A 27,518-nucleotide genomic window follows, 5' to 3' on the forward strand; every position below is an offset into this window, starting at 1 on the left:
GCAAGTTCCCGGGTGTGAAGTGATGGAGAGTTTTCACCTGGTCCCTTTCAGAGTGTGGGATGATGGTCCCTCATCTCTATTCTCTCCTAGTGCTGAACCAAGGGGCTGAACCAGTAAAGGAAAATCTAGTCACTTCGAGTCTGGGGTTGGGAGGGGCGGGCTGTGGATCTCTGAGAAGGACCAGTGAGTGAGAAATGTTGGGATGGGAGGGGCTGTGTGCAGGTGCTACCTGGAACCTGACCTCTTGTTTGGACGGGCGTCTAGACTGCAGCCCCTTAGCTTGTGTGAATCACTTGCCACAAAGCTGGCCAAAGGGCGAGGCTGTTGGATTAAGCACATTTCAGCTGGGTGGGGCAGCAGGTCAGGAGGAAACTGGAGGCTCCTGAGAGAGCTGTGTTCAAGCAATTCTTTACAAAAATCTTTTGTGTTCTACTTTCTGAACTGTGGGCCTTTGATGTGATCTTGGGGCAGCGAGTCATGAAATAGGGATGGAAGAGCCTGAAGATGAAGGTATCGCCATCCCTTGCTCTTTCATGTATGATCTCCACGGCTTTTTGATGTTTATTTTTGACTAGGGTATGGTTGATTTCCAGTGTTAGGCCGGCTTGTGTGGTACAGCCTAGTGACCCAGTCATACACATGAACACATTCTTTCTCTTGTATGATCTTCCATCACGGTCCTTCCCAAGGGACCGGATAGAGTTCCCGGTGCTATATACAGCAGGACCTCATTGCTTACCCATTTGAAATGCAAGAGTTTGCATCTACCTACCCCAAACTCCCCATCCATCCCTCTTCTTCCCCCTCCCCCTTGGCAACCATTGGTCTGTTCTCTTATGTCCATGAGTCTGTTTCTTATTTGTAGGTAGAGTCATCTGTGCCAGACTATAGATTCCACATATAAGTGATATCATATGGTATTGGTCTTTCTCTTCCTGACTTCTTTCACTTAGGGTGAGAGTCTCTAGTTGCATCCACGGTGCTACAGATGCCATTATATTTTCCTTTTTATGACTGAGTAGTATTCCATTGTATCTCTTGGTATTACCACACAACTCTTAATCCATTCATCTGTCAATGTACGTTTTGGTTGTTTCCACATCTTGGCTATTGTGAATGCTGCTGCTATGAGCATAGGGGTGCAGGTACCCTTTTGAATGAAAGTTTTGCCTGGATATATGCCCAGGAGTGGGATTGCTGGGTCATATATATATGGTAGTTCTATATTCAGCTTTCTAAGGCACCTTCGTGCTGTTTTCCACAGTGGCTGTACCAATTTACATTTCCACAGACAGCGAAGGTGAGTTCCCTTTTCTCCACGCCCTCTCCAGCATTTGTTATTTGCAGATTTGTTAATGGTGGCCATTCTGACTGGTGTGAGGTGGTACCCCGTTGTAGTTTTGATTTGCATTTCTCTAATAGTTAGTGAGGTGGAGCATTTTTTCCTATGCCTCCTGGCCATCCATATCTCTTCTTTGGAGAAAGGTCTATTTAAATCTTCTGCCCAGTTTTCGGTTGGGTTGTGTACTCGTTGCTGAGTTATCTGAGGTACTGATATGTGGGAGATTATACCCTTGGGTCGGTGCACTGCTTGCAAAGATTTTCTCCCATTCTGTGGGTTGTCTTTGCATTCTTTGAAGGGTTCCCATTGCTGTGCAAAAGCTTTCGAATTTAGTTGGGTCCCATTTGTTTATTTTGTTCTTATTGTCATTATTCTAGGAGGTGGATCAAATAAGATGTTGCTGAGATTTATGTCAGAGAGCATTCTGCCTGTGTTTTCCTCTAAGAGTTCTAGAGTATCTCACCTTACATTTATGCCTTTAATCCATTTTGAGATTATTTTGTGTACGATGTTAGAGATTGTTCTAACTTCATTCTTTTGCTTGTAGCTGTCCCGTTTTGCCAGAACCACTTGGTTTTGTTGTTGTTGCTGTTGTTGTTGTTGTTGTTGTCGTTGTTTGTCTTTTTGCCATTTCCATGGGCTGCTCCTGCGGCATATGGAGGTTCCGAGGCTAGGGGTCGAATTGGAGCTGTGGCTGCCGGCCTACGCCAGAGCCACAGCAACGCGGGATCTGAGCTACATCTGCCACCTACACCACAGCTCACGGCAACGCTGGATCCTCAACCCACTGAGCAAGGCCAGGGATCAAACCCGCAACCTCATGGTTCCTAGTCGGATTCGTTACCCACTGAGCCACAACGGGACCTCCAGAACCACTTGTTGAAGAGAGTCTCTTTCCCTCACTGTGTGTTCTTGGATACTTTGCTTAGGTTACTCTTAACCATAGGTGCATCGGTGTATTTCTAGGCTTTCCATCTTGTTCCATTGATCTCTATTTCTGCTTTTGTTATGTGAACTACATGGGTGTGATAACTGTATTTGTGTATTATAGTCTGAAGTCAGAGAGACTGATTCCTGTTGTTCTTTTTTTTTTCTCCCAACATTTCTTTGGCTATTTGGGGTCTTTGAATTCCATAAAAAAAATTTAAAGATTTTGTTATAGTTCAGTGAAGAGTGTCATTGGTCCTTTGATAAGGATGGCATTGAACCTGAAGATAACCTTGGGTAGGATATTCATTTTGACAATATTGATTCTTGCAAACTTTCCATCTGTTTGTATCATCTTTGCTTTCTTTCATCAGTGTCTTATAGTTTTCAGTGCAGAGGTCTTTTGTCTCTCTCTCTCTCTCTCTCTCTCTCTCTCTCTCTCTCTCTCTTTAATTATTTATTTATTTATTTATCTATTTGGTCTTTTTGGGGCCAAACCCACAGCATATGGAAGTTCCCAGGCTAGTGGTTGAGTCAGAGCTGTAGCCCCTGGCCTACACCACAGCCACAGCAACGCCAGATCCAAGTAGACTCTGTGAAGTACACCACAGCTCATGGCAATGCTAGATCATTAACCCACTGACTGAGGCCAGGGATAGAACCTGCGCCCTCACGGAAGCTAGACAGAATCATTTCCACTGAGCCATGGTGGGAAATCCTAGGTCTTTTGCCTGTTTAGGTAAGTTTATTCTTAAGTGTTTTAATCTTTTCGATGTGATGCTAAATGGGATGGTTCCCCTAAATTCTCAATCTCATCTCCCCATGTAATTACATAGAAATGCCTTTGACTTCTGAGTTTTAATTTGGTATCTGGCAACTTACTGATGCCCATGACTTTTTAGGCCCCATCCCTCTAGAAGCACTCTCTGCCTGGTGAGTTCCTATTCGCCCTACAAGTCCACTGAATTTTTTTACTTTTCCCCTTCCCTGGTTGTCCCAGTCACTCTTCATTCTTCCAGGACAACCTTTGTCATTTTTATTGTACTAATACCATTTTCGGCCTTTACCTGTAGAGCCAGAGAAATATTTGCTGAGTGAATGACTGAATGAACGAATGAGTAGTCACAGGAGGTACACAGGAAATGTACTAACATGCCAACTTTCAAAGGAGCAACGGAGGCTCAGAGAGTACATGTTGTTAGCTGCATGTGTGGTGAGGCTGCCCTGGGGCTGGGGCTCCTGATTCCAAGCCCAGAGCTCCGTCCACTGGCACAGTCTCCCAGGACACAACCACACAGTGGACTGGGACAAGCCGTGGGGGGACCTGGCAGAGGCAGCTGAGGCTGGCAGTCTGAGGTCCAACAGAGAAGGGCTGCGAGCTCAAGGATTTCAGCTGGGACTCTCAAAGGCCGTGTTCCTCTGGCTACATCACCTCTCCTCTCTGAAATGGGTTTTGACCTCTGAAAGGGGGATAACGATAGAGGTAACCGCACCTACTGCACGTAGGGCAAATGAGCCAGTGAATGTGTGGGAGTCAAGCAAAGTTCATGTCTGCTTTGCTCGCAGCTGTGTCCCAGCACCTAGCCGACTGCCTGGCAGGTTGCAGATGCTCATGAACTCTTTGGCGAGTGATGTGGAGAAGGAAAAGTGGGTTTTGCACGGCCTTTGTCCCTCTCGCGGACAAAGCTTTGCGCACATATTTTCTCCATAGTTAGCATATCTGGAGGCCCAGCTCTGACCTCTACCCTCCTCACCACCCTCCCCCAGGTGGGCGGGGCCATCCTCCCTGACTAGGCTGGATGCTCAGGGGAGGTCAGCCCCAGTCAGGGACAGTCAGCCATCCAGAAGCCCGTGCACCATGACGGTCCCTGCCCTGGCCAGTGTCTCTGGGCTCCTGCAGGTGGCCTCCCTGCTCGGGCTGCTGCTACTTCTCCTCAAGGCAGCACAGCTCTACCTGCGCAGACAGTGGCTGCTCAAAGCCCTCCAGCAGTTCCCGTCCCCTCCTTCCCACTGGCTCTATGGACACAGCAGGGAGGTAGGTAAGAGGGGACCCGGGAGTGGGAGGGCAGGGAGGGCCGGGCACTCTCGGAGCATGGTCACGGCCAGCAAGTCCAAGGGACAGAGTTTCGTGTTTGTTAGCAGGTGGCCCCATGTAAGAAGCCAGCTCACCTCTCAGGTAGTGGCTCCTCATCCCAGTCCGGGCAGCTCCCTCGCTCACAGGACCCTGGGCTGGTGTCCTCGGCTCTGTCACACACTCCTTCCTTCGGTGCATCTGCAGGCTGTCCCGGCAGCCCTGCCCTTTGAGGACAATGGCTCTTCCTTCCCGAGTCTCTCCATCTTCAGGCTCAGCAGCTTCAGCTCTTCTCACAGAACAGTCTTCTAGAGGCTTCCCTGCCCCAGGGGTACCATGCCGTACTCTCTGCCTTGAGCTTGCCTGGGAGCCCAGACATTTGTCTGAAGGATCCCGCCCTCTGCCTCATTGTCCCTGGAGACAACAGACAGCAATCTGAAAACTTGTCAGCTCTCAGGTACCAGGCTCAGCTGCTTGTTGCAGGTGCAATAAGCTGTAGGGACAAGGAGGCTTAGCTTCCTAAGACTCAGAGATGTTCCATACAGCAGTTTCAGAACTTCAAGTCTCATAAGTTGCTGGCACACTTGAGCCAGGATTCCAAGATGGCGTCAGGGAGGGACAAATAACATCTGAGTTGCATAATCGCCCACCTGGGCTCCGCCTTCCCTGGACTCCGAGCTCTTGCCGCAAAGCAAGTAATACCTCAGCCCCTGGACCCAGCACAGAGCCTGGCCCAGAGGGCCATCAGGCCACTGTGTGCAGTGACAGAAAGGAGGGAAAGGAGGAGCTTGCAGGCTGAGGAAGGGCAGCTCCCACCCACCCAGCTCGGGCAGCACTGGCCTGGTCGAGAAAGGGGCCACACGGAGAGAGGCTCACCGAGGGTTGGTGGATTAAACAAATGGTAGGGGGAGATCAGGGACTGCAGGGAGCAGAGGCCCCTCTTTCCAGGCAGCCTGATGAGAACAGAGTGGAGCCATGATGGGAACTGGAAGCTGCCAAGCCCAGAGGCACTGGCCCACTCCCTCCCTCCTTCCCCTCCCTAACCTCCTTCACCCCAAGATGCTCAGGGGCCTCCCCACCTGCCTGTGCATTCCAGCCTCTGGAACTCTGCTCCGTGAGCCCCTGTGGCCTTGTCTGGTTTCCATCACCCCTGCATGATCCTCTACTCTCACGGCCTCTTGATCCTTCTGTCTCCTCCACGAGACTGGGGGATGCAGACGGACAAGGATCTAGAGCCACAGCCTAAATCAGTGCCACAAACCAGGGCCTGGCACGGAGTCAACCCTCAATAAATATGTGCTCGACGAAGGGACCTGGCCCCCAGGAGGGCAGGTTGCCCCAGAGCTGGGAAGTCCTGACTGTCAGAGGACGCAGGCGGAGCGTGGGCCCTCCAATGGGCAGGGAGTGGCTGTGGGGTACATAGAAGCCCGTGAAATGGAAGCTGTCCGGGCCCCGTGGGGTCGAGAATGCCAAGGGCAAGAGACAAAGCTGAGTCTCAGAAGTGGAAGAGAGGCAGTTGCTCTGTGGCAAAGAGGCTGGGGACACCACGCAGCAGAAACAACATGGGCAGAGGCGCCGAAGTGAGAGCAGACTGAGCCACCACGGAGCAAGGGCAGCGGCATCTCTGGGAACCCAGTGGCGGGGCCTGTGCAATGGCCAGGGTGTCAGGAGGCAAGGCTAGAGAAGGGAGAGGCAGAAAGCAAAGGCCTTTGTGAACCACACGGAGGCGTTTCAAAAGATTCCTGAAGGCAGGGGCAATTGCACAAAAGCTGCTGGCTGTTGGTAAGTGAAAATAAGATGAAAAGCAACATATCAAGATTTCCAGTGGCGACTCGGCAGGTTAAATCCTGACACAGTATCTGTGAGTGTGAGGCTTCTATCCCTGGCCTTGCTCACTGGGTTAAGGATCTAGTACTGCTGCAACTGTGTCACAGGTCTGCAACTACAGTTCCAGTTCAACCCCTAGCCTGGCACCTTCCATAGGCTGCAGGTGCAGGCGAATAGCAAAAAAGAAATCCATACATCAAAATCTTAAATCAACACCCTTCTCATATGTATACATACAGATTCTGTCCTACAACTGCCTAGACGCTTATAAAGTAAAATAACTTTATACACACACGTGACTACTGGGATTTTTTTTTTTCACTTAGCCATATACATCCTAAACATAATTTATTATAAACAAACATTTATGGTAGGAGGGATCAAGACGGCAGAGGAGTAAGATGTCGTGCTCACCTTCCCCCACAAACACAACCCAAAACACATCTACACGTGCCACCATTCACACGGAACATCTACTGAACGCTGGCAGAAGAACGTAAACCTCCCAAACGGGCACAGAACCCTCCACATATTGTGTAAAAGAAAAGAAAAGAGAGCGAGAGAAGGAATCACGAGGATGCGAGCAATCCTGAGAGGGAGCTGTTAAAGGGAAAATGAACCCACGCCATGGGAAGACACCTTTCCAACGGGGAGATAAGCCGAGATGGAGGGACCTCAGAGTCGCCTAGAAAAGCTCAGCAGCTGGACTGAGGAGGGCAAAGCAGAGTGAGGGCTGCATAGACCATCTGTACCACCGCCCCAGATGGCACAGCCTGAGACACTCGGGCGGGGGCTGGGTGCTGAGACTCAGTCTCTGAAAGTCAGTTCCCGGGAGAGGACCAGGGTTGGCTGTGTGGAGACAGCCTGAGGGGCCAGGGAGCACTGTGCCACGGGCTGGGGAGTGGATGCCACAGCCGAGGGAACCCGGGAGGAGATCTGGACCTGCAGGAGAAGCAAGGCGCCATTGCTGGGGAGGGTGAGAGGAGGAGGGGTGGACCGCCATAGGGATGTCTTTCCCTGCTCACACGCAGACTCTCAGAGGGTGGGGTGCCACTGGCTCAGGCTATGGATGGAGAGAATCTGCCTGCTCAGGCTACAGGAGGCTGGGGGCCTCTTGTGTGGGCCACGGGTGGCCAGGCATCTTTGGGTGAGCTAAGGGAAGCGGGGAGGCTAAGGGCGACACAGTGCCTCTTGTGTGAACTACATGTGGCAGGGACACATTACAGCAGTCATCTCAGAAACCAGAAGGAGGCCTGGCCTGCCCCCCATAGGGGTCTGGGAATAGGCTCCACCTGCAACCCCAGTCACCTCAGGGGTCGGCAAAAACACAGGGCACCGCAACCGACCACCACCTGCTGTTGCTCTCACTCCCCTGGGAACACACCCACCCTGCTGCTGCCACTGTCCAACACTCTGGGCACTGCAACAAACAAGGAAACAGACCTCTGCAGCTTAGGAGACACTGAGTTCAGAAGGGAGATAGTGAAGACCCTGAAGGAATCAAGGGTGAGAATCAAGAATTAAGAGTGGATCTAAGCAGTAACGCATATTACTTTAGAAAGGAACTGGAAAGTACAAGGAGGAACTAAGGAATATTTCAAAATTCACTTGCACAGATGCCAACTGAGCTAAGGTCGCTAAAAAGCAGAAGGAATAGTGCAGAGGAACCAATCGGTGACGTGGAAGATAGAATAATGGAAATCACCCAGTCAGGACAGCAGACAGAAAGCCAAATGAGAAGTCATGAAGCAATATAAGAGATCTATGGGATAATATAAAGCAGGCCGATCGATGCATGATAGAAATTCCAGAAGGAGAAGAAAAAAGAAAAGGGAATTAAAAGCACATGTGAAGAAATCATGTCTGAAAACTTTCCAGACCTAAAGGAAACCGTTACCAAGATACAGGAAGCACAGGGGGCTCCAAAGACGTTGAACTCAAAAAGGCCCACACCAAGACATAATAGAATAACAAACGGCAAAAGTTAAAGGGAAAGAGAGGATTCTAAAGGCAGCAAGAGAAACACAAAGTGTTAACTCTGAGGGAACCCCCGTAAGGGTATCCGTCGATTTCTCTACAGTAACGCTATAGGCCAGAAGAGACTGGCAAGATATATTCGAAGTTCTAAAAGGGAAAAATATGCAGCCTGGAACAAACTACCCAGCACGAATACCGTGTAGAATAGGAGGAGAAAGAAAGAACTTCTCCACCAAACAAAAGCTAAAAGAGTAAAGAAGTGCTAAACCCAGTCTAAAAGAAATACTGCAAGGGCTTCTCTGACTAAAGAAGAAGCACAAAGAAATGGGAGGGAGGAAATCCCAATGGGAACGCAGTCACCTCAATAAGCCAGCATACAGATCTGAAGGGAGACAAAGATAACCTACTACGAAAGGGACAAGGGACAGGAGAAGGACAAACACGAAGGGGTTAATCAAACTTCAAAATCATAGACCGTGGGGAAGGAAAGCAAGAACATCTAGACTCTTTTTTAAATAATATATTTAAATATATATTTAAATATACTTTATATATGACTATCGGGTTAAGCAAGCAGATAGAGGAGGGGGTTAACATACTGGAAAAACAGGGCAACCACAAATCCAAACCACATTGCACTCACAAATACTAAACAGAAAAGGACAAAACCGTAAAATAAAAGGAAATCACCCAGCCAAAAAAGGAAAGGAACAAAGGAGAAACCTAGAATCAACAAGGTTTAAAATGGCAATAAATACATTCCTATCAATAATTACCTTGAACTCCAGCGGTCTGAATGCTCCAAACAAACGACGCAGAATGGCAGATTGGATAAAACAGCAACAGCCTACAGTATGCTGTCTTCAAGAGACTCACCTAAGGGCAACGGACACATAGAGGTGGCCGGTGAGGGGATGGGAGAAGATAATTCATGCCAATGGACAAGGCAGGAAAGCAGGAGTCGCAATACTCAGACAAAACTGACATCAAAGTGAAAGTCAGAAAGAAGGACAAAGAAGGACACTGTTTGACGATAAAAGGATCCATGCAAGAGGAGGATGTTACAGCCTTCAATACATATGCCACCAATATAGGAGCACCCAGATACATCCGGCAAATACTAACAGGCAAAAAAGGAGAAATGGATGGGAATACAACCATAGCAGGAGATTTTAACACCCCACTCACATCAGTGGACAGATCCTCTAGGCAGAAAATCGAGAAGGCTTCAGAGATCCTCAGCGATGCAATAGAAAGATAGACTTAGTGGACATTTTCAGGATATTACATACCCAAAAAGTCAGAATAGTCTTTTTTCAAGGGCACATGGAACATTCTTAAGGACTGACCGCATACCGGGGCAGAGAACTATCCTCAACAAATTGAAGACTACAGAAGTTCTTTCAAGTATCTTCTCTGATGTATCACCAGGGCATGAAACTAGAAAGCAACCACAGGAAAAGAAAGGAGAAAAAACAACTGACAGCATGCAGCTAAAAACCAGTGGGTCAATGAGGAAATCAAAAAGGAAATTAAAAAAATACCTCGAGAGACAAAAGACAATGAAGACACAACCATTCAAAATCTATGGGATTCCGCAAAAGCAGTGCTTAGAGGGAAGTGCATAGTGACACAGGCCTTCCTCAGAAAAGAAGAAAAATCTCAAATCGACAACCTAACCCACCACCTAGATCAATCAGAAAAAGAAGAACAAACAAAACCTGAAGTCAGCAGAAGGAAGGAAACCAATAAAATAGAGATTCAAAAACCAGTAGAAAAAACTCAACAAAAGACAAGAGCTGGCTCTTCGAAAAGGAGCACAAAATTGACAAACCTCTGGCCGGACGCACCAAGAAGAGGAGCGAAAAAACCCACAGAGACAAAAGAAGAAATGAAAAAGGAGAAATCTCCACGGTTACTGCAGAAAAACCAAAAACCGTAAGAGAATACTGTGAACGATTACAGGCCAACTGATTTGACAACCTAGAAGAAATGGACAACTTTTGAGAGACTCACAACCCACTAAACTGAATCAAGAAGAAACAGATCAACTGAACGGAACCAATCACTAGAAACGAAATTGAATATGAACAATGGACGACAAACACTCCCTACAAACAAAACACCAGGACTGGATGGCTTCATAGGCAAAGTCTACCCAACGTAAAAAGAAAAACTTATACCCATCCTTCTTAAACGTTTCCAAGAGCTTGAAGAAAAAGGAACATGCCCAAAGACATTCTATGAAGCCGCCATCACCCTAATACCAAAACCAGACAAAGACACTACCAAGAACGAAAATGGCAGGCCAATAGCTTTGAGGAATACAGACACAAACATTCTCAACAAAATTTGAGCTAACCAAATCCAACAACATACAAAAAAGATCACGCACCAGGAACAAGTGGGATGCATCCCACTTTCACAAGGATGGTTCAACACATGCAAATCAATCAGTGCCATACACCACATTAACAAAAGGACAGTCAAAAACCACATGATCATCTCCAGAGATGCAGAAAAACCATTTGAAAAGGCCCAGCATCCATTCATGAGAAAAGAAAAAAGAGAACAAAAACAAAACAAACTCTTACCGAAGTGGGTATGGAGGTGACATACCTTAACATAATGAAAGCCATTTGTGACAAACCCACAGCAAATATAGCGCTCAGTGGGGGAAAGCTGAGCCCCTTCCACCTTCCCACTGAAAGCTGGAACAAGACAAGGATGCCCACTCTCACCTCTCTTATTCAACATAGTGCTGGAAGTCCTAGCCACAGCCATCAGACAAACAGAAGAAATAAAAGCTATCCAAATTGGAAGAGAAGAGGTAAAATTGTCACTGTATGCAGATGACATGATACTACATGCAGAAAGCCTAAGGACTCCCCACAAAATCTACTCCAACTGATCAATGAATTCGGCAAAGTAATAGGATGGAAGATCAACATTCTGAATTAGCACAGAATACAGAATGCTAGGAACATTCTGTATACTAACAATGAAATATTAGAAAAGGAATACCCAAATACAATACCTTTCACAACTGCACCCCAAAAAATCAAATGCCCGGGAACAAACCTGACCACGGAGGTGAAAGACTTATAGGCTGAGCACTATAAAATATTAATCAAGGAAATTGAAGAGGATCCAAAGACATGGGAAGATATTCCATGGTCCTGGGCTCGAAGAATCAATATCTTTAAAATGGCCATACTACCCAAAGCAATCTGCAGGTTCAATGCAATCCCTGTGAAATTATCCGTGACATTCTTCACAGAACTAGAACAAACAATCCAAAAATTTATATCACCGTAAAAGACCCAGAATTGCCAAAGCAATCCTAAGGAACAAAAACCAAGCAGGAGGCAGAACTCCCAGACTTCAGGCAATATTACAAAGCCACAGTCACCAAGACAGTGTGGGACTCGTGCCTAAACAGACATACTGACCAGTCAAACAGAAGAGAGAACCCCAAAATTAACCCAGAGCCCTACGGCCAATTAATCTTCAACAAAGGAGGAAAGACTATACATTGGGAGAAAGGAGTTCCCACTGTGGCTCAGGGGAACCAAATCTGACCAGCATCCATGAGGATGCAGGTTCGGTCCCCGGCCTCACTCAGTGGGTTAACGATCCGGCGCTGCCGTGAGCTTTGGTGTAGGTCGCCGACGTTGCTCGGATCCTGTGTTGCTGTGGTTGTGGTGTAGGCCTGCAGCTTCAGCTCCAATTTGACCCCTAGCCTGGGAAACTCCCTAAGTCGTGGGTGGGGCCCTAAAAAGACAACAAAGAAAAAAAGAAAGAAAGAAAATGGCGGGGGGGTAAAACAAAACAGTCTTTTGAGCAAGTGGTACTGGGGAAAATGGACAGCCTCTTTGAATCAATGACACTGGAACACAACCTCACGTCATGCGCAAAAATAAACTCAAAATGGACGAAATACTTAAACATAACACAAGACACCGTCAAGCTCCTAGAAGAGAACACAGGCAAAACATTCTCTGACATCAACCATACAAATGTTTTCTTAGGTCAGACTCCCAAGCAACAGAAATAAAAGCAAAAGTAAACCATTGGGATCCAATCAAACGGACAAGTTTTGCACAGCAAGGGAGACCATATTTTAAAAAAAAAATACGACCTAAGGAATGGGAGAAAATAGTTTCAAAGGATACAACTGACGAGGGATTAATCTCTAAAATAGACACTCAACTTAGACAACTCAACCATAACAACAAAACCAACAACCCAACTGAAAAATGGGCAAATGACCTGAGCAGGCATTTCTCCAAAGAAGATATACAGACGGCCAACAAGCACGTGAAAAAATGTTCAGCATCACTCATTACTAGAGAAATGCAAATCAAAACGACTCTGAGGTACCACCTCACACCAGTCAGAGTGGCCATCATTAACAAGACAACAAACAACAAACGCTGGGGAGGGCGTGGAGAAAAGGGTCCCCACTACACTGCTGGTGGGAGTGTAAACTGGGACAACCACGATGGAAGAGGGCATGGAGGTTCCTCCGAAAACCCAGTATAGAATGACCGTATGACCCAGCAGTTCCACGCTTGGGCACATTTCCAGACAAAAGTTCCCTTGAAAAAGACATGTGCACCTGTAGGGTCACTGCAGCGCTATTCACAATAGCCAAGACATGGAAACAACCTCCATGGCCCTTGGCCGATGGATGGATTAAGAAGATGTGGCATACAGAATGGGAGAACACATTTGCAAATGAATCACCCGACAGGGGATTCATCTCCAAACATTGATAAACACCCCCTGCAGCTCAATACCAAAAAAACAAACACCACCATCAGAAAATGGGCAGGAGATCTAAACAGACAATTCTCCAAAGAAGACACACAGACAGCCAAAAAACACATGACAAAATGTTCAACATCACTCATTACTAGAGAAATGCAAATCCAAACCACGATGAGGTACCACCTTACACTGGCCAGAATGGCCATCATCCAAAAGTCTACAAACAAGAAGGGCTGGAGAGGGTGTGGAGCAAAAGGAACCCTAGTACACTGTTGGCGGGAATGTAAAGTGGTGCCACCACTGTGGAAAACAGTCTGGAGATTCCTCAGAAAACTAAACATAGAACTACCATTTGATCCAGCAATCCCCCTCCTGGGCATCTATCCAGAGAAAACCATGACTCAAAAAGACACGTGTGCTCCAGTGTTCATTGCAGCGCTATTTGCAATAGCCGAGACATGGAAACCACCTAAATGCCCATTGACAGAAGAGTGGATAAAGAGGATTCCACACGGCAGAATACGACAGAGCCATTAAAAGGAAAGAAATAATGGCATTTGCAGCAACGTGGATGGACCTAGAATTTAGCATGCTGAGTGAAGTCAGTCAGACAATGAGACACCAACAGCAAATGCTATCACTGACATGTGGAATCTAAAAAAATCACACGGTGAACTTCTTTGCCGAACAGATACTGACTCACAGACTGTGAAAAACTTATGGCTTCCAAATGAGACAGGTTGGGGGGTGGGGGGATGTACCGAGGGTTTGGGGTGGACATGCTGTAGGGTTTGGTTATGATGATTGTTGTAACCTGTAAAAGCAATGAAATCCATTAAGTAAAACAAGAGAAGAAGAAGAATTGGTATAGATACACAATGATAAAGACAGAACGAAATAAGGCCATTTGCAGCAACATGAACGTACCGAGAGACTCTCACGCTAAGTGAAGTACGTCAGAAAGACAAATACCACATGAGGTCACTTATATCTGGAATCTAAAATACTGCACAAACGAATCTTGCCACAGAAGAGAAACTCGTGGACTTGGAGAACAAAGCAGTGCTTGCCAAGGTTGAGGAGGTGGGGGTCAGAAGGAATGGGGTCTGGGGTTAATACATGCAAAACCATTGCCGTTGCAGTGGACTAGCGATGAGATCCTGCTGGATAGCACAGGGAACTAAATCCAGACACTTGTGATGAAACACGACGGAGGATAGTCTGAGAAAAAGAATGTATATGTAAGTGTGACTGGGCCTATTTGATGTACATTAGAAATTAACAGAACACTAAACACACTCTAATGAAAAGAACCAAAAAAAAAAAAAGTGAGTGATTATCTCGAAAAAAAATTTATATGTGTACTAGGATAATAGTGAAAACATATAAAAACGAGTATGGTAAAATACAACTAGTATATAAATTTCATTTTAAAAATGATCCATTTTATTCCCTAAAAGAGCAAACTGTATGAAAAATGCTTACAGAGTAATACAAGGTTGTCATCAATAGTCTATGCAAATGCCGGACAAATGACTTCCAAAGGTTTCCAGCACCAGGGAGTCGGTCCCTGATGTAAGTTTCTATAGGCAGTACAGGGTGATGGCCCATACAAGGCTCTTCATGACAATGGGACAGAATCTGGACCTAGGACAAGGCTGGACAGCCGGCGAGGTCTGGATCAGAGCCCAGGTCATAAGAAACAGTTCTGAAGGCTTAGTCCTGCTGACAGATCCACACCTATCTCCCTGTAGCCCTCCTGCCCTCCTCCCTAGCCCTGGAGCCAGAAGAAGGGGTTTTTTGACTTATCTCTCCCCCGCTGACAGTTTCAAGAGGAAGGTGAGCAGCAATCACTCCTGAAAAGGATAGGGAAATACCCAAGTGCCTGTGCTCGCTGGAGATGGGGAACAAGAGCCTTGGTACTGGTCTATGACCCTGACTACATGAAGGTGGTCCTGGCGAGATCAGGTGAGAGGGAAACCCCCATCCACATGGGAGAAAACCCTCCCTCCTGGGTGCATGGCCCTGGGTCTGTGAAATTCCAGGAGAGACTGACACTTCAGCCATCAATGCCTCAACTCTTCCAAACATTCTCCCAGCCCACAAGGCAGGCCAACGCCAACAGAATTTGCTCAGAGTGAAAGCTTAACCAGCTGGGTGGAGCTGATTTCGGTCTTCTGTCTTTCCTGCCTTCTTTCTTTCTTTCTTCCAACCAAACTGAGATGACGCCAGATCTGAAGGACAATCCCCATCCACACTGATTTCCACTGGGCACGTCTCCCTCTTGCCTCTCCTGGGTCATGGGGTGGCTACAACACTGCTAATTATAGGGAAACCATGGCATTCTGTCTTAGGCTATGGAACTGAGGACAGAGGTTATGTTTCTTGCTGGTTCGCCGTCTTAGTGCTGTGGGTGTTCTTCTGATGGAATCACTGAGTCTGCCCTCCTGAGCCCACAGTGACTCTCAAGACAGAGAGAGTCTGGATTGGGGGGCAAGTGGGAGGGGGCTTGGGACAGACTGCCAGCTGTCAATCACAGAAGGGCAACCCAAGGTCTGGACCACACCCTGGACCAGGAGGTTGTCTGCCTCATTTGGTCACGTCTACTTACCAACCTTCCTTACCTTTCAGAACCCAAACCTCACATTACCTACAAATATCTGATTCCCTGGCTTGGTAAGTACATCTAAATATAACTGTAGTCACCCCACCCGGTAAGTTGGCCAAGAGCTGCCTCTTTGACTCAAGGAGAACAGGGGCCCGGCACCATCCCCGTCTCTGAGTCAAACCTCGTTTGCCTCTTCTAATGAAACGCTCACCCTTCACTCCGTCTCTTCAGCATCTTTTCTGAGGCATCTCCAATGTTCTCAGCATGGCTTCTATTAAAGTCCTTCCATCACCTGCATTTCTACTCTTTTACAACCTTTATCTCACAACTGTCATAATCACATCCTTTTGACCAGCCCTTTTGGAAATTCACCTTCCCGAAATGTATTGGCCCTTCCGGCCATGGCCCCGCCATGCCTTCTTATGACACCATTGGTTCCTCTCAAATGGTCCCTGGTCATCCCTCTGATCCAGTCTCCCTGACCAACACCCACCCCCTTCTGTCACCCAGGAAATGGCTTGCTCCTGTTGGATGGACAGGCGTGGTTCCAGCACCGGCGGATGCTGACCCCAGCCTTCCATCATGACATCCTGAAGCCCTACGTGCGTCTCATGGCCGACTCTGTCCAGGTGATGCTGGTGAGTCCATTCCTCTCTCACCTGAGCACACTCACCCCCAGGACAGCTCCCAAAGTCCACTCCCAGACATTTGTGTGCCTCAGACAGCCATCAGACACAGTCACCAGAGTGACAGGCTCAGACCTTACCATGGAGTAGCTGGGACAGGAGAGCACCCAGGCAGCAGCTGGGATCCACAGCTAGCTCCTGACCCTGGGGAGAATGGTCATGGCACATTCAGGGTCCACACTCCGCCAATCTCCTCATCTTCGACACAGTGGTCTAGAGTAGGGGTCTTTCCTCTGGAACACAGCACAAGCTGCCAAGGCTGGCCAGGGGATGGCAGCCTCACTGGCAGAGTGTAGCCCCCAGAAGGTCCTCAGGTGGGCTCTGACCTCAGGCCCAGGGCTTCTGCATGGAACTGGGACCCTCATGGGAGGAAATGTAGCCAGGGCTACACTCACAGAGCCGGACCATGATAAGCACCACCTCCAATCTGGACGGTGGACCACCACATCGCAGCTAGTATTGGATGAAAGACAGGAAGAGAGGATAGCGTGTCCACTCCTAGGAGCCCCATTGTAGACCCTGAGGTATTTCCTGGCCTTGACAAGTTTGCTAACTGGTTTTGGACATCATGTGTCCAGCTCCTTTCTCAGGACACAAAAGACGCCCACTTCGTCCCCGGAGGAACTATGCTTTCCGATCTGTCAAAAGCTGGTTATCACCATGAATTGATCCTGAAATTTAGAACTCATTCAGAATAGAAGGAGAGTAGTATTAATTGTACAATATAAAAGTGTGCTTTTATAATGGGTTTCTGAAATAGCCATCATATTACACACATGCTTTACAGTCTCAAACTGCTAAGCACTCGCCTTTAGAAAGTTAGACGTCTCATCAGAAGACGTGCAAAGGCAGAGAGAGAGCCTGGCCTTGCCAGCACAGGCCTTCTGGGGGAGCAGAGCAGGGTCACTGTCCCCCTCCCACCACAGGACAAGTGGGAGCAGCTCGTCGCCCAGGACCCACGTCTGGAGATCGTGGGACCCGTCTCCTTGATGACCCTGGACACCATCATGAAGTGCGCCTTCAGCCACCAGGGCAGCGTCCAGACTGACGGGTCAGTGACACACCTGCAGTGGCAGCTGCTTGTTCTCACCAGCTGGGGAGGACCACCCTGGCAGGCACTTGGGACAGCGGGATGCTTTTCAGCACAAAAGGCATCATTCGGCAGGGAGCCCCCCACCACGGGCAAATTCCAGCCCAGACCAAACCCAGACTCAGTCACACATCCTGATCCCCGACACAGGGAGACACCTGGCCACTCAGGCCACTGGTGAAGGGCAGAGGGTCTGGGGGCATGTGGGGCAGAAGGACACCTCCGCCTAGAGCCCTACACCTTCTGCAGGTAAACCTCTTCCTCTTCTCCAGTCTCTTCTGCATCCTCTCTCTTCAGGAACTCCCACTCTTACATCCAGGCCATCAGAGACCTCAACGATCTGCTTTTTTCCCGCGTGAGGAATGTCTTCCAGCAGAATGATGTCATCTACAGGCTGAGCCCTGAAGGCCGCCGGAGCCACCGCGCCTGCCAGCTGGCCCATCAACACACCGGTTCGACTCCTGCGTCTAGGCTGCTCCCCTCCTTCATCAGGAACACCTGAAAGGGACTGGTCTTGACACTCAGACACAGCCAGCCTCCTGTGTCCCTTTCAGCAGCTGGGACGTCCCCACCCTGGGTGGCTCCCTGGGAGGAGGGCCTGGGAAACAAGATGTCAGCGTGTGAGGTGCTGTTTAGGGACTTGCATGTGTCTTGGTAATGGCTGATTAAGACCCCTCCCAGCAGTTTCCAGGGGAATCCTGGCCAGTGTCACACGAGGCTGGAAGTCTCAGCCCAGACATGCCAAACCATGCCCTCCCTCATCCTGATTCACCCAACACCCAACTTGGGCCACGAGGGGCAGTGGGGATACCCTGGATGATATACCTGGCCCCCGGAGCTCTCAGCTCAGCCTGGGAACCGCTGTTCCAAAACAGACCGAGTGATCCAGCTGCGGAAGGCGCAGCTGCAAAAGCAGGGAGAGATGGAGAACGTGAGGAAGAAGAGGCACTTGGATTTCCTGGACATCCTCCTCCTTGCCCAAGTGAGTGTTGGGGGCATAGGCTTGAGGCTTTGCCCAGAAGCACAGAGGACGGGGCAAAGCTGCACTCTCCCCCTGCCTCCTCAGATGGAGAAGGGGAACAGCTTGTCGGACACCGACCTCCGTGCCGAAGTGGACACGTTCATGTTCGAGGGTCATGACACCACAGCCAGTGGCATCTCCTGGATCCTCTATGCTCTGGCCTCCCACCCTGAGCATCAGCAGAGATGTCGGGAGGAGATCCAAGGCCTCCTGGGGGACGGCACCTCCATCACCTGGTGAGTGTCCCAGAGACGGAGAGCCCCGCACGGACCGCCCACCCCCCACCCCCAGCGAGTGGAGACTCCCCCGTTCCCCAACTCTGCCCAGCCTCAGGATGGCCTTTGTTCAGGGACCACCTGGACCAGATGCCCTACACCACCATGTGCATCAAGGAGGCCCTGAGACTCTATCCGCCAGTACCAGTCATTGGCAGAGAGCTCAGCAAGCCCATCACCTTCCCTGATGGACGCTCCTTACCTGCAGGTATGAGCGTCACCACACCCACTAACCTCAGCATCTGCAGGAACACATGGGAGATCAGACATCCACATATGCCAGCCCATTTCAGACATGCTCTGAATGTTATTGCTCCTTCTAAAAATACGTACTTGGGAGTTTCCTGGTGGCTTAGCAGAAACGCATCTGACTAGTACCCATGAGGAGGCAGGTCTGATGCCTGGCTTTGCTCCGTGGGTTAAGGATCCGGCATTGCCATGAGCTGTGGTGTAGGTCACAGATGAGGCTCGGATCTGGAGTTGCTGTGGCTGTGGTGAGGAAGGCTACTACAGCTCCAATTCGACCCCTATCCTGGGAACCACCATATGCCTCGTGTAAGGCCCTAGAAAGACAAAAATACATAAAATTTTAAAAAGCGTATTTATATTCAGTTAGGATGAAGTTGTGAAATGCTTGGTATAGAACTTGAACACGGTGAAAGCTCACTCGACAAATGCTAGCCCTGCAATATAGTCTTGTCCTGGAGTCTCAAATTCTATGCTGAGACAGGAAGGCTTGAGAGAGAAGCAGACAGAAGCAGAGCAGATGTGGTTCTTTCCAGAGGGGGGTCCAAGTAATGAGGGAGCTCCGGGAACCCACTGTCCCCAGGTCAGGTGGCCAGTCCCTGAGGAGCCCTCAGGGGGATGCAGACAGCAGCTGAGGACCAGGTCTGAGAGCCCTGCCATGGCTGGAGGCCACCCACTGGCTCACCTCCCACTGGGACTGAGGCCCAGCCCTGCCACCTCCCGGCCGTGGGGTCCTAGACCTGCCACATGGCCTCTCTGAGGCTCGGGTCCTCATCTAGACACGTGGGTAGGAGTGCCTTCCTTGAGGACTGCTGTGAGGAGTCGATGCGTCAATGTTTATTCCTCAGGGGCTCCCGGATGGCACTTGACAAGTGGGAGTTGTCACCCGAGTCACTCCTAAAAGGAAGCCTCCAGGTCTTTGGCCTCTCAGGGCTGGGTCATGGTTCCGGGCTCCTGGTCTTTGATCCCCTGCTCTATCACCTCCAGCCCACCTCCCCTGCCTCAGCCTCATTCATTCAGAGTGATGGGGAGTGGCTCTCATGGCGGCTGCCAAGTCTTCTGTGCAGGCACAGAACCCCTGCTGCCACGGGAACCATCAGTCTTCTCACCCTCTGCCCTCCCCACAGGAATCATCCTCTCGCTCTCCGTTTACGGCCTTCACCACAACCCGAAGGTGTGGCCGAACCCAGAGGTATGAGGAGGGTCCCCGGGAGGAGGGATGGGATGCTGTCCCCAGAGCAACACCTCCTCCCGCTCCTTCCTTCTCTGGGATTCTTGCCCCCTGTGGCTGAGAGGAGTTTGACGCCACTTTCCTGGCCCCTGTGCTCTCTCTGCAGGAGTTTGACCCATCCCGGTTTGCACCGGGTTCTGCTCGACACAGCCATGCCTTCATGCCCTTCTCAGGAGGATCCAGGTGAGCCCCTCTGGACTTGGGTCAGCAGCGTGTCTCTGGGTGTGACCCCACGTCTGTCCCCACCTGTGTCCATATGTGCTACGTGCCATCATGCCCTTTATGTTGGTGTGTTGAGAAGGAGGCTGTGTCCATGTACAAAAAGGCCTTCAGAGCACGCCCCCCAGTTCCTGACCTCCGGACTCTCCCAGCAGCCGGACACATCTCCGTGTCAGTGGCCTTTCCAAAGTGTTCTGGGGGTTTCCTCGCTTTAGGCGTGTGCCTTTTCAGCCGTAGAATTTTTCATGAAATATGAAGGTCAGATGTTTCCTGTTACCCTCATCGGTTACCTGAAAATCCGGCTTTCTCTCTGTGCACGTTCTTAGTCCACCCAACTGCCTTTTCTACCGAATCCCACAGTCTGCCTCTCGTGGTCTCACTGGTATTTGCATGGGGTTGCATTTCCAGCCGCCTTCAAGCCATATGCATGAACAGGGACACATGCCACTGGAAGAACGTTTCAAACCCATTTGTCCATCCTCTACTTTTGTACGCTATCCCCCCAAAACTTTGACTGCATATTAATGTTCACACAGCCGTGACCCCTTTTCCAGTGAGCAGTATTCTTTGTATGTAGTGGGAGTTATACGCAACAGTCCCAGGATCTACTTAGTCTAATGCTGGCAAAAAAGCAGGATATGGAGGACAATTGATTGCTTTTGAGAGAATAAGCTCCACTTTGGACATGACACATGCATGTTTAAGATGCCTTACAAAGCACATTTGAAATAGCTCTTGAGGTGAACGATACACTCCAAAGTGGCTGCTGAAAAAACTCTTCAAAGGCCACAGAGCTTCCCAAGAAAGGGAAACTTCAAGAGCTTCGTAATTACTTAGTAGAAATAAGTTTTTTTCAAAATCCATAATTCTGTGAATTTTTCATTTGGTGACTCAACCGTCACAGAACAGGTCCAAAGCAGACATCCTGCCAGATTTGGCTCTAGGCTCGGGTTTCTGCCAGGGTCCAAGTCTTTCCTTGTAGACTTTGGCTGCGCATCCTGCATCTGCCTCTGGAAGGCAAGATTCCCTGGGCACTTCACGTCCTAGGTCAGAATTAATATTGACTTTTATCCTATTGGGTTTTCTTTTTTTTCCCAATATTAACTTGATTCGAAAATAAACAATTTAGGAGTTCCTGTCGTGGCACAGTGGAAACGAATCCGACTAGGAACCGTGAGGTTGCAGGTTTTGGCCTCCCTCAGTGGGTTAAGGATCCGGCGTTGCTGTGAGCGGTGGTGTAGGTCACAGACGCAGCTCGGATCTGGCATTGCTGTGGCTCTGGCGTAGGCCAACAGCTCCAGCTCCAGTTGGACCCCTAGCCTGAGAACCTCCCTGTGCCACAGGTGCAGCTCTAAAAAGATAAAAAAAGATAAAAAATTTTAAAATAACAACTTATTGTCTGTCTTTGTGTGCCAAGTCCTGTGCTGCAGAAACAGAAATGCCTCTGATTCAAATCCAGCCTGAACACAGATTGGAACTTGAATCCACTTTTTTTGTTTGTTTGCTTGTTTGTTGGTTTTGTCTTTTCTAGGGCCTCACCCGCGACATATGGAGGTTCCCAGGCTAGGGGTCTAATCGGAGTTGTAGCTGCTGGCCCACACCACAGCCACAGCAACTCAGGATCCAAACCGCATCTGTGACCTACACCACAGCTCACGGTAACGCCAGATCCTTAACCCACTGAGGGAACCTCATGGTTCCTAGTTGGATTCGTTAACCACTGAACCAGGACGGGAACTCCCCCCCCCCCTTTTTTTTCTTTAATTAGAATCACTAGCCTGATGTCTGGACTCACTAAGGCTCAGGTTCTTTGTGACTCATGGTGGAAGAAATCCAGCAAGAAACAAAGTAATAGGCAAGAACTAGATTTATTAAGATAGGATGCTTTTGGAGTTCCTGTTGTGGCTCACCAGTAATGAACTCGACTAGTATCCATGAGGATGCAGGTTTGAGTCCTGGTCTCACGCAGTGGGTTAAGGACCCGGCATTGCTGTGGGCTGCAGTGTGGGTCACAGACCCGGTTTGGATGTGGTGTTGCTGTGGCTATGGCATAGGCCAGAAGCTGTAGCTCCAATTTGACCCCTGGCCTGAGAAACCCCATATGCTGTGGGTTCAGCCCTAAAAGGAGAGAGGGAAACAAAAGATGGGACACTTGCGAGGGATACGAGCAGGCAGGTGAGAAGACTGCCCCCAAGGATTAGGTGGGCTACACTTTTATAGTCCAAGGATAATGGAGAGTGGGAAAAGACCCCCTTCTTCCTCATTCTTTAGCAGCCCACAGGCCTACATCATTAGGTCTTCTTTCCTCTCCTGCTCTTTCTTCTCCCCTTCTTCTCTTGTTCTCTCCTCCTGTGGCTTGATGACTATCTTTAGTGCTGTATTTGAATTGCTCTTTCTTATTTGTAGGCATGTGTTGTGGATTTTTGGTTTGCAGTTCCCTTGAAATTTTTCTGTAGGAGTCTGTATACACATACGAGATGGTTTGAAGTTGTTGGTCTTTTAACTGCAAGTGCATCTCCAGTGTCTTGCATTTGTACCCTCCTCTTCGCACGATTTCTGATTCGGGTAGCATAGTGGTGCGTGAGTGAGCTCCTACCTTTACTGTATATATGCATTTACTGGTGATCCTTGTCACTGGTAGTATTTTTGTTTCCAGCTGTGGACTTTTCTTTTCTGTCTAGAGAAGTTCCTTTAGTATTTGTTGTAAACCTGGTTTAGTGGTGCTGAATTCTCTTAGCTTTTGCTTGTCTGTAAAGCTTTTGATTTCTCCTTCAGCGCTCAATGAAAGCCCTGCTGGGTAAAGTGATCTTGGTTGGAGGTTTTTTTCTTTCCATCACTTTAAGTATATCGTGCCACTCCCTTCTGGCCTGCAGAGTTTCTGCTGAAAAATCTGCCAATGACCTTGTCGGGGTTCCCTTCTATGTTATTTGTTTCTTTTCCCTTAGCTGCTTTCAGTATTTTCTCTTTGTCTTTAATTTTGATGAGTTTGATTAATATGTGCCTCGGGTGTTCCTCCTTGGATTTATTTTATATGGTCCTCCTTGTGCTTCCTGGATTTGAGGGAGTGGTTCCTTCCCCGTGTTAGGGAAGTTTTTGGCTATTAGCACTTTGAATATTTTTTTTTTCTGTACCTTCCGCTCTCTCTTCTCCTTCTGGCACCCCTATAATACGCATCTTGGGGCATTTAATGTCGTCCCAGAGTTCTCTGAGACCGACTTCATTTCTTTTCCATCTTTTTTCTCCTTTCGGTTCCACATCCGTGATTTCCCCTAGTCTGTCTTCCACCTCACTTATTCATTCTTCTGCCTCCTATATTCTGCTGTTGGTTGCTTCTGATGAATCTCTTCTTTCAGCTATTGCATTTTGCATCTTTGCTTGCTTAAGTTTTAAATCTTGTATTTCTTTGCGCAATGTTTGCTGTAACTTATCAATCTTTGCCTCCAGTTTATTTCCAGTGTCTTACATCATCTTCACTATCATTAGTCTAAAGTCTTTTTTCTGGAGGCTGATAATCTACACATCACTTATCTGTTTGTCTGGGGTTTTTTCTTGCTCCCTTGTCTGAGGTATAGTTCTCTGCCTTTTCATTTTCATAGGTTTTTGGTGTGGTCTCCTTTTTGCAGACAAGAGCTGTACTCCTGATGTCCACCCCTCTTGTGGCTGAAGTGGGTATGGGGGCTTGCTGCAGGCTTCCTGATGGGAGGGACTGCTGCCTGCCCCCTGGCAGGTGGAGCTGATTCTTATCCCTCTGGTGGGTGGGGCTTTGACTCTGGGTGAAAATAGAGGAGGCCGTGTGCCTGGGGGGGGGTGGGGGGGAATGTCTGTAGCTGGCCTGCTTACTGATGGGTGGGGCTGTGATCCCACCTGGATTATTGTTTGGCCTGGGGCATCTCAGAGCTGATGGGTGGGGCCAGATTTTCCCAAAATGGCCACCTCTAGAGGAACACACTCTGATGAATATTCCCTAGACCTTTGCCTCCAAGGTCCTTCCCCCACAATGAGCCACAGTCACCCCCTGTTTTCCCAGGAGATCCTCCAAGCACTGCAGTCAGGTCTGACCCAGATTCCTGTGGAGCCTCTGCTTTGCCCAGGGATCCAGTGCACATGAAAACCTGTGTGTGCCTTTCAAGAATGGGGTCTCTGTTTCCCCCAGTCCCATGGAGCTCCTGTACACAAGATCTGCTGGCCTTCAATGCCAGATGCTCTGGGGGCCCTTTCTCCCAATGCCAGATCCCCAGGTGTGGGGACCTGACGTGGGGCTCAGAACTCTCACTCCTGTAGGTGAGTCTCTGTGATACAGCTACTTTCCAGTCTGTGGGCTGCCCACCCAGTGAGTATGGGGTTGCTTATCACCCCTCCTACCATCTTGATGAGGCCTCCTCTTTGTCTTCTGGAATAGGATATCTTTTTGGAAAGTTTCCAGTCCATTTGGTTGAAGTTTGTTCAGCTTGTGGTTGTAATTTTGTTGGGTTTTTTTTTTTTTTTTTTTTTTGAGAGAAGGTGAGCTCCAGTCCTTCTATTCCACCATCTTAATCCTGTCTCCTCCTCCTCCCTATCCTGTAAGAGAGTATTTGACTCTATGACTTCAAACTAAGACAGCCTTGGTGCTTATTCAAATCAGCATAAGTGTAGTAATATATGCTAAAATATGTTGAATCATCTCAGCTTTCCATATAAAGAGGGTCTCCTACTCTGCAATGTCATCCTGCCCTTAAATTCCTGTCCTTGGTCCCAAGGATCATCATCTCGATGGAACTGAACACAGGCCTCATTTGATCTTTCGCTTAACGACCTGAGGAATAGCTCATGCTGTTATGGGTCATTTTAGGCTTAAGCTTCACTCCATCCACGTTCTGATGGCTTTCTTGAGCCATCATTAACTTACAGCAGTCTCCCTAGTTTCTCTGTTTATCTATGGCACCCTACTGGGACTTCTACCTGTGTAACTATCCTGCTTTATCCCTATCACTTAGAGATGGAAACACCGAGATGAGAGACACTGTTCCTGCTTCCAAGAGTCCCCAGTCAAGCAACAAATGCTTCTGCTTCAGATAGCCATCATTCATTCCCCCAGTCTTTTACTCAATGAGTCATGGAGAAGAGTGTTGACAGTTCCATGTTCCTGGCACTGTCCTGGGCACTGGACAGGAAGTGTCCTCGAGTAGAACAGTGATGATGCCTTGGGGGACCAGGGAGAAAGAGAAGCACCCAGCAGAGTGGGTGAGGGCGGGCTCTCACTGGACTTATCCTTGAGCATGTGGCCAGCAGAGGTGGAGGGAGGGCATTCTTAGGGACCTCCCCAGGAACTGAGGGAGGAAGAGGAGCTGTAAGGTGAGAGGAGAGTGAGGAACAACCCAAAGAGGGCTTTGATGCCAGCTAAGGTATTCAGATGTGTCCTCCCTGTGATGGAGAACATGGCAGGTCCGGTGTTGCCAAGCCTTCAGGAGAGGGACGGGAGGCAGGGACACAGAAGAGGCCGGGTGAGGAGACCCAGGTCTGGACAGGAGGGACATTTCTACAGAAGAAGGGGAAGGCTCTAGAAGTGGGTTGACTGAGGGGATAAGGGAGGGCAGGAGACTGGACCATGAATTTGGAGGCAAATGGTTCAAGAGGTTCAGGATTGATAACCTGTAGCCCCTCCAGGAAGCCGCCAGGCTGCCTGGGTTGCCCCTCCAGGAACTGGCATTTGACTTCCTTACACAACTGTCGTGTCCTGTCTGGGGATCAGGGTCCCTGTGTGTCCTCATAGAGGATGCGGGCCTGAGAGTGTGGCCCACCCCACCCCCTCAAGGGCCCTGGCCTGGCCTGAGACCGAAAAACTGCCTGTGCACCAGGGAACAGAGCACTAAGTCACCTTTAGCGACTCCCTTGACCCTGTGGCTGGAGCACTGACCTTCCACAAGGGATTTCCCAGGGCTGGGAGCAGAAGCAGGAGTGAGGAGGTGGTCCTGGAGAGGGGTGGGCTTCCTCAAAGGTCAGAGGACAGTGTGGACCAAGGCTGGGCAGCAAGACCAGTGTGACCTGCCAGGAAAGGAGGTTGAGCCTGGGCCACATGGATAGCCCTGAATGCCCTGTTTCTGGCCAGCGCTCAGGGGCCAAAGTCTGCCCAGCTGAGAACACGCTTTGACACCACTTCTTACATTTTCCCTCCCTGAACCAGGAACTGCATTGGGAAGCAGTTTGCCATGAACGAGATGAAGGTGGCCGTGGCCCTAACCCTGCTCCACTTTGAGCTGGCACCAAACCCCTCCAGGATTCCAGTTCCCATTCAAAGAGTTGTGTTGAAGTCCAACAATGGGATCCACCTGAAGCTCAGGAAGCTCCCATAACCTCTGTGGGGACAAGGACAAGCTCTGAGGGCCTCCTTCTGGCCACCCTGTCTTGCTCTCCCTCTACCCTGTCCCCTCCATTTTTGGCCACATCCCACTTCTCTTGGGCCACCTGCAAGGCGACTTCATGCCCTGCCTCCTGCCTCATCGGACATTCTGCCCTTCTCCCTCTCACCTCTCTCCAGCCACTGTATCTCTCTATCAGTCCACCTGTCACTAACCTACCTGGATCTCTGAGTGTCCACATCAAGAGCCACCACCTGCCGTCCTCCAGGCAGTCTGTCTTCTCCTTGCCTTTCCTCCTTTCTGCCTGGCTATTTGTCCATATATGCATTTCTTTCTGCTATAATACTTTCTTACAAGTTTAGTGACTTACAACAACACAAGATTTGTCGCTGATGGCTCCAGAATCAGACATCTGAAATGGGTGTGGCTGGACCACAGCAACGATGTCGGCAGGACCCCTATGTAGGGATGGGAGAGAAACTCTCTCTCTCTCTCTCTGCCTTGTTGAGGCTTGAGAGCTGCAGTCCTTGCATTCCTTGGCGCCTGGAGGCTCCTCCACGTTCAAATCCAGTGCCATCTCTAAATGGCCCTCTAGGTCCATCTTCACATCACCTGCACTTTCATAAGGGCATTGGTGGACTCACGGGCCCACTCAGAGAAAACACAGCTATTCTGAGGCTCCGAGAATCCCAAGTGGATGCCTTGGGCAGCCATTGCTCAGCCTGCCAAATCCTGGGTGGCTAGCATCACTCTGGGCCCCCATCTGTCCCGTGCCTTGGGGCTCTACATGTTTGTCCCTCACGTGGCCTCCCTTCTGTCCGACTCCCTGATAAAGTTCGCTGTGTCACCTGGAGTCTGTGTGTCTTCCTTTGAGAGGCGATGGATGGATG

General features: G+C 49.2%; 1 protein-coding gene across 2 annotated transcripts; it reads left to right on the forward strand.

Annotated features, from left to right (window-relative positions):
• Nucleotides 1–4,090: 4,090 nt before the first annotated feature.
• Nucleotides 4,091–27,481, forward strand: LOC146402994 (cytochrome P450 4A25-like). Of its 2 annotated transcripts, XM_084965174.1 has the most exons (12): nt 4,091–4,304; nt 14,744–14,885; nt 15,549–15,593; nt 16,036–16,163; nt 17,138–17,262; nt 17,599–17,753; nt 18,177–18,283; nt 18,368–18,558; nt 18,672–18,805; nt 19,971–20,035; nt 20,181–20,257; nt 26,454–27,481. In XM_084965174.1, exons 1-12 carry the CDS (start codon nt 4,128–4,130, stop codon nt 26,620–26,622), a joined length of 1,515 nt encoding a protein of 504 aa, XP_084821300.1. In that variant the 5' UTR covers nt 4,091–4,127; the 3' UTR covers nt 26,623–27,481. The 2 variants fall into 2 exon arrangements, with proteins under 2 accessions (XP_084821300.1, XP_084821301.1); XM_084965175.1 differs by lacking the exon at nt 15,549–15,593 and having other exon boundaries at nt 15,999–16,163.
• Nucleotides 27,482–27,518: the final 37 nt, after the last annotated feature.

This window comes from Sus scrofa, chromosome 6, assembly GCF_054392235.1.
Source record: "Sus scrofa isolate SSC_HxYL_T2T_F1_AM1 chromosome 6, Sscrofa_HxYL_maternal_Yorkshire_Landrace_v2.0, whole genome shotgun sequence".
NCBI lineage: Eukaryota > Metazoa > Chordata > Mammalia > Artiodactyla > Suidae > Sus > Sus scrofa.

Excerpts from the sequence above, each read along its gene's own strand:
- LOC146402994 (XM_084965174.1), top strand. The coding sequence starts at position 4,128 with ATGACGGTCCCTGCCCTGGCCAGTGTCTCTGGGCTCCTGCAGGTGGCC. Across the intron at positions 15,594-16,035 it reads ATATCTGATTCCCTGGCTTG|GAAATGGCTTGCTCCTGTTG; the intron begins GTAAGTACATCT and ends TCTGTCACCCAG. Across the intron at positions 18,284-18,367 it reads ACATCCTCCTCCTTGCCCAA|ATGGAGAAGGGGAACAGCTT; the intron begins GTGAGTGTTGGG and ends CTGCCTCCTCAG.